At 40.3% G+C, this 11,687-nt stretch overlaps 1 protein-coding gene across 1 annotated transcript in view; it reads left to right on the top strand.

Annotated features, from left to right (window-relative positions):
- Nucleotides 1–11,687, top strand: part of AHI1 (Abelson helper integration site 1) — a 345,247-nt gene that overhangs the window by 320,270 nt on the left and 13,290 nt on the right. The window contains 1 exon segment of the mRNA XM_042782719.1: nucleotides 11,312–11,370. Coding sequence (XP_042638653.1) covers nucleotides 11,312–11,370 — 59 coding nt within the window.

The raw sequence follows: 11,687 nt of genomic DNA, 5'->3' as shown, positions 1-11,687 counted from the left end.
CTGCTGCTTTGGGCGTCCCTGAGTTGTCCCTGGGGCTGACTGCTCCTCTGTTCGGGTTCCTGGCTTTTATTCCCTTTCTCCTCTCTTCTGGCCTGCTACTCTGGGCTGGCCTGAGTTTCCTCTCCTCACCTAATCCCTTCGGCTGATTGCTCTTCTCTCTGGCTTCCTAGCTTTTAATCCCCTTTCTCCTGCTCTTCCAGCCTGCTACTTTAGGCGTCCCTAATAAACCCCTTAATCTGTTAGTTCTTTGTGCCCACTGCAGCAAATTATCAAAACCAGCAGAGAGGTGGTGGGTGTCACAGAAGGGATGGTTGGTATCAAGTTTGGTAAGAGAGCTAGCTGGAGGGTAGGAGCCTGTCTGGCCTCATAGGAACAGACCTTGGGCTACTGATGGTGATTCTGCCTTCCTCTTGTATAGTTAGAGGAAGACAGAAGATGCCCCCTCCCTGCCTCTTTAGCAGTGAGACACAGTCTCATCATCCTTGCTTCTAAAAAGCATTCTGGCTGTACTTCTTCCAAGACAAATATATTTGTTCTCTGGCATTCTATGGTACACTCAATATTCTTTACCACCTTCATAATTCAACAGCATCAATTTTCCTTCAGTTGTCCTTATTCATTGTCTGACTCTCACATGCTGTGTTGGTTACCTGATGCCATGCTGACAGGAATATACCACAAATGGGAAGGTTTTAATAAACAGTAGTTTATTCTCTTACAGTTTGGAGACTTTAAGTCCAAGTTCAAAGTGCCGGGCTTTAGGGGCTGAGTGAAAGCCCCTCAACCTTGGGCTTCAGCTCTGCCACCTGCTCCCAGCCCACTGAAGCTGGAGGCTTTTCTTCACTCAGACAGCTGCTGGCTGCTGAGGCTGACACACCTGAGGTTGACAAGTAAAAAGGCACAGTCCCAATGTTACCAAACAACACAACAGGCCACTAATTCAAGTCCATTGAAAGTCCCAAGATTGGCAAAGCATGACAGGCTGCTGAACAATTACTCAGCTACATGCAGGGTTCAAGCTTGCAATAAGCTAGATACCATTCCCAAAACTGCTTCTTATATATGGGAAACAGACCTAGAGCAGCTTCTCAGCTTTTTGTGGTAGATCCCACCATGGAGTTGATTGCCAGTCTCATCATGGGAAATAACTGCCATGAGCTGCCCAGCCTCTGAACCAGACCCAGCCAAGTTGACACACAATCTTAACTACCACACATGCATGTGAGACAATTGAAAATACCATGGCTTGGGTCAGGCACACCTTAGTTTTCAAAGAGACATCTTTACTTTTGAATGTTTTAAAAAGGTCTTTTGTGGTAGATTTGCCCAGTACTATATGCTATGAGTCAGGGCCGACTCGACGGCACATAACAACAACAATATGTTATTTGCTTTCTTGACTACTGTTTCCATAGGCATTAATTGTGGATCAAAGTAAAATGAAATCCTTGACAACTTCAGTGTTTTCTCCATTTTTTATGATACTGCTTATTGGTCCACTTGTGAGGACTCTTATTTTCTTTATGTTGTTATGTAATCCATACTGAAGACTGTTGTCTTTTATCTTTATCAGTAAGTGCCTCAAGTCCTCTTCACTCTCAGCAAGCAAGGTTATGTCATCTGCATCTCAGGTTGAAAATGACTCTTCTTCCAATCCTGATGACACTTTCTTCTTCATAGAGTCTAACTTCTCCAGCTGTTTTCTCAACATAGAGATTAAATGAGTATGGTGAAAAGAACCTTGATGCACACCTTTCCTGATTTTAAAACATGTGGTATCCCCTTATTCTGTTTGAACAACTGCCTCTTGATACATGGACAAGTTCCTCATGAAAACAATTAAGTGTTCTGGAATTCCCATTATTCACAATGTCATCCATGATTTGTTACGATTCACATAGTCAAATGCCTTTGCATCATCAATAAAACACAAGTAAGCATCTTTTTTGGTATTCTTTGCTTTTGGCCAAGATCCACCTGACATCAGACGATGGATATCATTGCTGATATCAGATAGAACACTGGCAGTTATAGATCTAAATTACATTTCAAACAGAATTTTTCCATACAACCTCATACTAGGGATTGCATTCATGAACATCACCTTTGTAATTATAACACATAATTATTTCATCTGGAATGACTGATAAATTTACACAATTTCAATATCAGAATAAAAGCATTGGGCTTAAGTATATAATGGACATACATATATGAAGGGTAACTAAAAAGCAACTATAAAAGCAACAGGATCAAATTAATTTTTTTAAACTAATATGAATATGTGTACATACTTAGGGGATGAGGTTTAAAGAGTCAGTCACTTGGTTTGAGCTTTAGAGAGACAATCCACAACTTCCGCTTGGTCAGAAGAAATCTCTTTTTATTCCATAATCTTTTAGCACATGGTATGTTGTTTACTTCGTTTTTCACTTGCTGGTCAGCCAAGATTTATGCATCTGCCTTTTCATATGCTTGTCATATATGCTCTAGATAAACTGTTTAATATTTGTTTTATGGGGAGAATGTTTAAAATCCATCTAAGGTTCTAAGAATTGAGATTCAAACTAAGAATAGGAAGTGGGCAAGAAAGGTAGAGATTACAATAATTCATGCTACTTCCCCACTAAGCTCTACTCACTATGTCAGTATCAGACACCCAAATCAAGAACTAGTCCTGAGCTGTTCTGTCCCTATAAATTTCCAGTTCGATATGTGCCAGATTAATAGTTGTCAAACTTTGCTAGCCATCAGAATCACTTTGAGCACTTGTGTTAAAATCCAATGCCCAGATCCTACCCCAAACTTGCTAATCTTTAGGAGCTGCTGGTTCCTTTATAGCTCTGAAAGCCGCCTTTGTGGACCCAAGACTTAAGGAATTTTGCTAGAGAATACTTTTCTCACCCTCTTAGAGAAATAACATATCTACTTCAGGTTCCTTGACCTCTGGGTATAAACCTCCACTCAACCTAACTATATAGCAGTCTATAAGCCATACACATAACTACATGAAACCAGTGGAAATTAACTTTTCAGCAGTCATCATATTTCCTTTGGAGCTCCTAGCTTAATTCTTTACATATAGGATATTCTCGATAAATTATTATGATTTTAATTGAGACCCAGTTCCCAAAAACTTGACAGATATATCAGGAACAAGACTGAAGAAGGTAGCAAACAAGAATGGTAAAAATAGTCATTTGTCTGATGCCCAGAAGTTATGCTGAAAACATACCGTAAAACTACTAAAAGCATGTATTTCATAAAATTTCTAAATTTTCATCAATAAATATGGAAAAGGAAGAGGCCAGGCAAAGGAAAATGAGTCAAAAGAAAAAGTGTAACCTACTTTTTCTCCTTGGGAGCTCTGGTGGTAGCATAGTGCCTAAGGCACTTGACTGCTAACCAGAAGGCTGGTGTTTCAGACCCACCAACCACTCCTTGGAAGGAAGGTTGGGCAATCTACTTCCATAGTGATACTGCCTCAGAAACCCAAGGATGGATCGCTAGGAGTCAGGTCCAACTTGATGGCAAATAATAACAACACTTTTTCTCCTAGCATAGCTCATGCATTTGGCTTTCTTTTTATTCGTTTCTTTCTCATTGGATGGAAATAAAAGGGTTAAACATTCCTTGAAGGTAGGAATTGTTTCTTGGACACACTTAATGCCTGTGGTACGTGATATTGGACGTTATGCAATTTGAACATAGTAGGAACACCATGTTATATACAGCAGAGGGGTACACAAATGGTCACTAGTTGGGTACGGCTCCATTCTGGCACTGCACCGAGGGACTGTGCAAAAACTTTGGCTCCACCATTGGCACGCCATGCATGGCTGCTGCCCAGTCTCCAGGAGCTGCACCCAGGCCCTCCCAGTACAGCACATAGTCACCATCCAGCTGGCAGTAATCACCATCCAGCTCCCTTCCCTTCATTCCTCTGTGCTTACCTACACCATGTCCCCTAATGTCTTTGAACTCTTCCAGCCCTGCCCACCCATCCTTCACCTCTGTCTCCTCCTCCTCCCACCATGCCTTCCCTATTCCTCCTCTCACCACTGTTACAGACCAGATGTTGGGCAGCTGCCACTGCAAGAGGACCCTTGGCCTTGGGCCCAGAAGTCACATGCTGGGCACCCAGCTGACTGGGTCAGTAGCTTCAATGAGGCATCCTGCTCTGTGGCTCCAAGGGCATCTGCACACTCCCGACCTGAGACAGGCACAGAGGGACTGGCAGCTGTGAGTGGGTGCCAGGACCTCCTCCCCCTGCTGCTCAGAGCTGAGGTTGATTCAGGACTGGAGAGCCAGTGAGAGACACACCAAATCGCTCATATTTAGCTAAGTATGTCTTCTGCATCCGTTCCCCAATCAGGATTTTTGAATGCTGACACAACCTATGATGCTATGGAAGTATATGCCCGAGTGGACATTAAGCATTGGATTCTCAGCATCTAGTCCAAAGCAAGCATTCATTAAATATTTATTGAGTGAAAGGAGCAGGTCAACAAATGGGAAAAGCTGTCCTGAAATATTTTATTAATCTTCCAAACCAGACCTGATGCCCTGCCTGAAGCATCAGCGTTGTGTTGTACACAAGGCAGAGGTGGCACGCATGTTGTTTTCAGCAACACACAAACTGCTGCAATGGACTTCACAAACTGTCAAGTTCTTCAGTCTCTCCGTTTCCTTCCCTCATATCCTACCACTAGGCAGTAGTGGAATGTCAGAGAAGGAGTTGGATGACCCGAATGATTCTTTAGTTTGCAGGAATTGTGCAAAAGGAGTAGCATTCTTGTGCTACCTGCCTTTTTGGTTATCTGCCAGCAGTGTTCATTCTCCCCAAATCTGTTCACTTAGACCACCAGGAGATAAATGTGTGGAAGCAGCAGTATTAATAGTTTGATGCCAAACACATACACAACTCTTAGAGTATGTGACTTGGTACACTTGTCTCACTGGTCCCTAGTAACTGGGTACAAAGCAAATGTCCATTTTCCTCACTCTGACTCTGGAGTTTAATTATTACTAAAGAAAATTGCCTGATTACTATGAAACTATGAGGCAATACGGTGAAAACTAAAATGATTGATTTTAAGGGGAGTGAAGTGAGCAAGGGGGTACCCTTGAGGTGTTTGGCAAGGAATGTGGCCCGTCCAAGGAGCGGAGTCACACGGGGAAGGGCGAAGGATACTTCACACAGGAGAGAGAGAGCAGCCAATGCCAGCAGAGTTTGAAGACCATGTGACGAAATACTTCACATCCCAACTTTCTGGGTCATTAACACCATTGTTCCCCTGCTGCTTCTCTGTTGCCTTAATTTTTGTAACATTACACTTTGCTTTCTTTTGGCCTTTTTTTTTTTTTTTCCCCCTTCTCTGACTTTGTCAGCCTCTATAATATAAGCCTTCACCAAGGTAATGTTTCCTCTTACTTCAATATTTTTTTTTCTGTAACATTCTTGTTCATTGCTTCAGATATTACTGTGGTATTTCAAATGTATCAAATCATACAACCCTGGCTGTTCTGAATTTACCCGGGTGTATTTATAACTGCCTACTAGAAATTTCCACATACATAACAGTCTGGAATCTCTGGACCTATATGTCCAAAAACAAATCCATAAGAATACCCTGATTTTTCTTCTGTGTGCCAAATATATTAACCACCTACTCCACCTTCAAGAAATTCTCTCCCACTAGCCAGACGGCAGGTGTTTCACAGCACAATCGTGTATTGATACATTGAGTTCTGCATGGAAAATACTAGGAGAGCAAATAGAAATGACCCCCTGTCTAAACCTAATGGGCAGGGTCAGGAAAGGCTTTCCAGAGTTGATTTCTAGAGTCTTAAATGGGAGGAAGGACATTCCAAGGAGACCAAGCACATATATACTAAGGTGTGTTACATCTGGACAGTCACATCTGGACAAGTATGTCATCGTGGCTGGAGCTGAGGGTGCAAGGTTGAAAGCCGGAGACACTGAACCTGAACAAGAACATGTGTGGCATGTTAAGGAGCTGGATTTTATCCTGAGGATAGTAACAAGTCATCAGAGGATTTAAAAGAGAGTAATGACATGACCACGCTGATTGTTCCAAAAGCTTATTATAGATGCTTTCAAGAGAAAATGCTGTACAAAGCAGTATTGGAAGAAATAAGACCAGCAGAGACTCCTGCAGTAATCGGAGTTAGAACTAGCGAGTGAGAGTTTAGTGACCAAATCCATGAGAAGGGAAAAGAGAAATGTGGGGTTCTGGTTTGAAGGTAAGAATATGGAAAGAGCTTCAGTTTGGGGCATGTAAAGTTTGGGTCCTTGTGCAGACCACTTGTAGATAGGTCACAGACATCTCTGGGGCTTAGGAGACAGTGGCTGGAAAGTCAGATTTAGAACATGGTTTTGATGAAAATTTATGGATCCAACTGTGTTCCAGAAAAACTGCTGTGTTTATTAAGCTAGTTTTACTGAAAACTAATGATGGCCAACATTCGATGACAACTCAAGATCTGGGTTCAGGGAGTTCTGGCAGCGTAGTGCCTAAGGCACTTGACTGCTAACCAGAAGGCTGGCAGTTCACACCCACCAACCACGCCTCGGAAGGAAGATGGGGCAATCTACTTCCATAGTGATACTGCCTCGGAAACCCAAGGAGGGGTCGCTATGAGTCAGGTCCCACTCGACAGCGCATAACAACAACAGCGTAAACATGAAGGAGCCCTGGTGCAGTGGTTAAGCACTCGGTTGCTAGCCAAAAGGTCATTGGTTCAAATTCCCCAGCCTCTCTGTTGGAGAAAGATGTAGCAGTCTGCTTCCATAAAGGTTACAGCCTTGGAAACCTTTTGGGACAGTTCTACTCTGTCCTGTAGGGTCACTGTGAGTTGGAATCACCTGGATGGTAAGGTAACCTAAGCAAACTGGTTGAATCCATGAGAATAAAGTCCCTTAAGAGACACCAGTTTTTCAAAGAGTGAACTGAGGAAAGAGTCCGGGGAAGGATATTGCTGTGGGTTAGCCACAGCCGCTGGTCTCGGGCCTGTTTCCATTCTCCCCACCCCCAGGCTCTAATGCACCCTTTGCCTGCCCACTACCTTCCTAAATTAGAAACCAAGTCACATGATTCATCAGCTGTGAAATCTTGGCTGGCTCCCAATCTGTGAAGTCCAAATCTCATCTGTGTTTATCTAACTCCCACCCCTCTAAGATTGATTTTAAGTTCTGACCTACTTTTCCTTATCTTCCAGGATGCCTCCCTGAGTATACTACTCTGCAGACATGTGCCTGAAACCTTTGCTCACTCTGCTTCTCAAACTGGATAGTTTTTATCCTCCTCCAGTAGTCAGAATGTCAGTTTATCCCTCAGGGTCTGGCTAAATGCTCCCTCTTCTATGAATCTTTCTCAAAAGCCTCCAGTTACAATTCCAGGTTTCATTGCCTTTATTCCCACACATTTCTTTTTCACCCTTACATAACTTGTATCTCACTCTGCGTTGTTAGTTGTGTACATGCCCTTCCCTGTTAGATTATAAACTCTCTCACTCAGCTTTGTATCCTTACGGCATTTAACACAGTGCCTTGCTCTTAGAGGGGTTCCCCATAGTGGTTTGCTTCTGTTTTTTAATAGGTGTATTTAATGTCTGAAACCTGCAAATCATGAGTCTAGAGGAAAACCAAACCTACAGTCATGAGTACTTTCTGACTCCTGTGACCCTAGTGTTTCTAAGCCTGTAAATCTTTATAGAAGCAGACTGCCTCATCTTTCTCTCACAAAACAATTGGTGGAGTCCAACCACCAACCTTTTGGTTAGCAGCCGAATGCCTTAACCACCATGCCACCAGAGCTCCTCTGAATCAAGAGGAAGACCTTCATTTTTTTTTCTGTAATATGCTTTTGGAAACTGCATCTTAATTCAGAGGATTTTTTTTCTTACAAACATTGGAGGATTTATCATCAAATCAGATACATAATCAGTACTATATCCTGAAATCGAAGAATCAACGTCAAAGTTATATAAATATTTTAAGTCATAAAATTGTGCTCCTGATAGCAGGATTTTTGCAATAGAGGAAGCCTGAAAAAGCTTGTCAAGTCCAGTGTTTCGACACTGTCCTCCTGAAGACCAGTCCCTCAGACGAAGCCACAGTTGGAGGGTGGGGCTGCCAAGCTACACAAATCTAGCTTCACCCAGGGTTATCCTACTTTCCAATGTTTATATGTGAAGCTGTCACGCAAAATTATGTTGAAGAATAGTTTTGCTGTTAAATCTGAAGTTTGAAAAGCACTAGCGTAACCTTCAGACTATTACTTCTGTAACCTTGGTGACTCTGGGTCTCTATTCTTATCTGTTAAATAAGAGAATGGTACTATGACAGTGTGTGCTTTTATTCTGGGCCCCTTGTCCGTTTCAAGAAAAAAATTGGACCCAAAGAGTGTTTACGTGGCTTACTGTGGCCACATAGTTAATGGCAGAACCAGGACTAGAATTTTACTGCTAGTTCTGGGTTTTATTTTTTTTTTCTCTCCTTTGCATCTGTTGTAAAAATTACTACTAAGTGGTTGTAAACAAATCTTAGGTGTTAATGTATGGAAAAGGTAGATATATCGAGCTCTACTCTATCATGAATTTGCCTTAATTAATATTGATATACTAGCTACAACAAACAGATGGAACATTTACCTGATTTTCCATTTATTCTCAAATTTATAAAAATACTTGGGTGAGTTGTTCACATGACCCATTTCTCTCTAAAAACCTATTTATGGGTTTTCTCTTCAGTAAATCTCTATGTGTCTCTGGAGGCATTTAAAACTATTCGATTAATCATTCCTTTCATACTGAAATTTTAATGCATCTAAAATTTAAAAGCATCACTAGGGAGTTGTGAACGTTTGGGAAGCGAGAGTCTCTGGATTCCGATCCTTCCATTCATCATCTTAGCTTTGTTCGTCTTCCTCTCTTCATCGCCTCTCCCAAAGCAAGGGTATCCATGAAGAGGAAATGAAGTCACAAAACAACTGTCTGAGGGGTATATGTGGAAAGAAGGGCAATCATGTGTCTTAGCTTTGTTGGTGGTAGGTGGTATGTTTAGGCTGATTGAATAATAACCTTGAGGAGTTTAAACGTTTAAAGATGAAATAAAACAATTCAGAACCACCTTCTTCCCTTGCCCTCTGCCTCCATGTGTAACTACCCACCTACCATGCTGCTGCTGAGACCAAGGAATAAATAAAGGTGTTTAGAAGTGAAGTATTGGTCTTAAGTAAGTGTCCTTTTCTAAGTAAGTATTACAGTTTTGTGATATGGATCTCCTATTAATTTGAGATTCATAAGTATTTAAACACAGACTAAGCTACCGTTGCATCATTGGGTATTGGAGTTACTACAGTAGGAAAGATGGCAGGGTAGTGTTGAACCTGTTTACGACAAACTGTCCTCAGACCTCCCAGCACCCATTTCACATGAACAGAGATCTATTACAAACTGTTTCTATTCCTGCATTAGGCAGATGTGCGAAGATCTATACTTGGAAACATGTTGTAACTCATTTCTTGGGTCACAAAAAGTAACATTAACTTAAAAGTGATACATAATTCAGTGTGACCTCTCTCTCTTCAACCTCTGAAATTGGTTCAAATTGATGAGATTTTTCTAATAGAGCTGTAATATAATGAGTTATTTTTTAAAATTTAGTGGTTTTACTAAGTTTTATATGTAATGCATCTGGTAAGTTTCTGGTCTTGCCATGGACAGAGATTGGAGTAATATATTTAGACCATGTAAAGAGTAAAGCATTTTACCTTTAAGTTGATTGCTGTTGGAATTTATTTCATAAACCTAGAAAGAAACTAAAGAAATTCTGCTAGGATTGATGCTTTCTGAGTTTAGATTTTGGTTGTTTTGTTTGCTGTTGTTATTGGATGAGAGCAGGTAGACTGTTCTACTGGCAGAATTAATCTTTGAATTTGAAATTTTCCATATTACGTACTTTTTTTCCTAACACATTTCAACTGAGTCAGATCACTTTCGTTGGTGGAGAAAAATCAAGCTATCATTGTTTTTTTTGTTGTTCTGTGAAATTGGGTCTCATTAAAACACTCTTCTTCACTGTAAGTTGTCTTTAATTGTTGTTCTTTAATTCTTATTTCTATTGCATGCTCGATTTAAAGTTGTACACTTGGCAGTAATATCACATAATTATGATCCCGAAAAGCATAATATCACCTTGAAATCTTCATGATAAGAAAAGTAATGCTTGTTTAAAGATATTCAGTGCCATATCTTGCTGAAGAATGAACTTGCAGAAATCTGATTATGAAGGAGGAAATATAAAAAGGCAAAACTAACTTCAAGAACAACAATACTGGGGAAACAGTAGTTACTCAAATAAGTTAAAACTCAGGGACAAGGTTGTACTCCTTTTGGTTTTTTGCTTCTTGTTGTCTTCTGGTGTTTTTGTTTACCAGTTTTTTGACAAATGGGCAAATACGGTATATATCTTTCATGTGTATATAATTCAAAACCTTAACAGTTTCTATTTCCCATGTGAACTTAAATGAATCTTTTCTGTAGCATGTGATTATCTCTAAGAACTGTATGCAGTGTGTTTCATGGCAACACTGGGTTGATACATGAAATGCTATATCTCATATCAAATGCCACTTTCCTGCATTATACGTTGATTTGGAGTTTATGTTTCAAATTCTAGAGGAAGCATCCAACACTCCATATAATCAGGCACAACTGGAATTGCTTAGTAATTTTCCTCACAAAGTTTCCATTAATAAAACAGATAGACTGAGCAGATTTTATAGAAGACTATACAGATTGCCCAGTCTCCCTTCCAAGGAATGGCTAGTGGGTTTGAACTGCCAGCCTTCTGGTTAGCAGTCAGATGCCTATGCCAGCAGACCTCCCAATACAAAATTTTGCATAGTTCAGTAAGTATCGCCCTGAAAATGTAGAGTATATGGAAAATATTACAGAGGGAAGATGTAATGCAGAAAGATAAACTTAGAGTTTTAAGTAATACACCACATCGTATTTCCACGTTCATTAAAGGTGATTCGAAACAGACTTTTTTTGTTGTACATCTGAAAATTCACTTTATTTGTGAAGAGTGTGTCAGCTGTCTGGAGAACGATTGCCTTGGTTTTAAGCACAGACACGGGAACACATGATGCTGGTGGACATTCTTATTCAGAACAGAATATTCTCTCCTCATTCCAGAAGTCGGAGGGTTGTCAGCATGTGAATACTGACCATGTTGTCTTTTCAGGTTTTTTACTTAATGTTTGTTTCTCTTTCTTCACAGCACTCACTCGTGAAGGACAAGTCCCAAGACTTCAAACTGGGCTCTCAGTCCGTGATACAGTAAGCAACATTTCCTCCTAAATAATTTACCGTGATTTAGTTGAAGGCTTTTAAGCACAATTTCTCCATTTCCCTTTTCTATAAGATACGTTATATCACACTATCCATTAAATTTCAGATAATTGCTTTTTGAAAGTTTACCTATTTAAAACAAAGGAGAATATTTTAATGGTTGAACTGTGAGGTGTATGACAAAATTATAAGAAATTGATATTAGCTAAAATAGGATCACGCTAAACTTTAAAAGACCTATTTTGTAATTTATTTTTGTTTGAGTAACATTTTCTGAAATGACATTATGTGAAAAGAAGTAGATG

This window comes from Orycteropus afer, unplaced genomic scaffold, assembly GCF_000298275.1.
Source record: "Orycteropus afer afer isolate SDZICR_OR568_19922 unplaced genomic scaffold, OryAfe1.0 scaffold00428, whole genome shotgun sequence".
In the NCBI taxonomy this organism is placed as follows: domain Eukaryota; kingdom Metazoa; phylum Chordata; class Mammalia; order Tubulidentata; family Orycteropodidae; genus Orycteropus; species Orycteropus afer.
The sequence above is the reverse complement of the archived record's forward strand: the minus strand, read 5'-3'. Positions and strand labels throughout refer to the sequence as shown.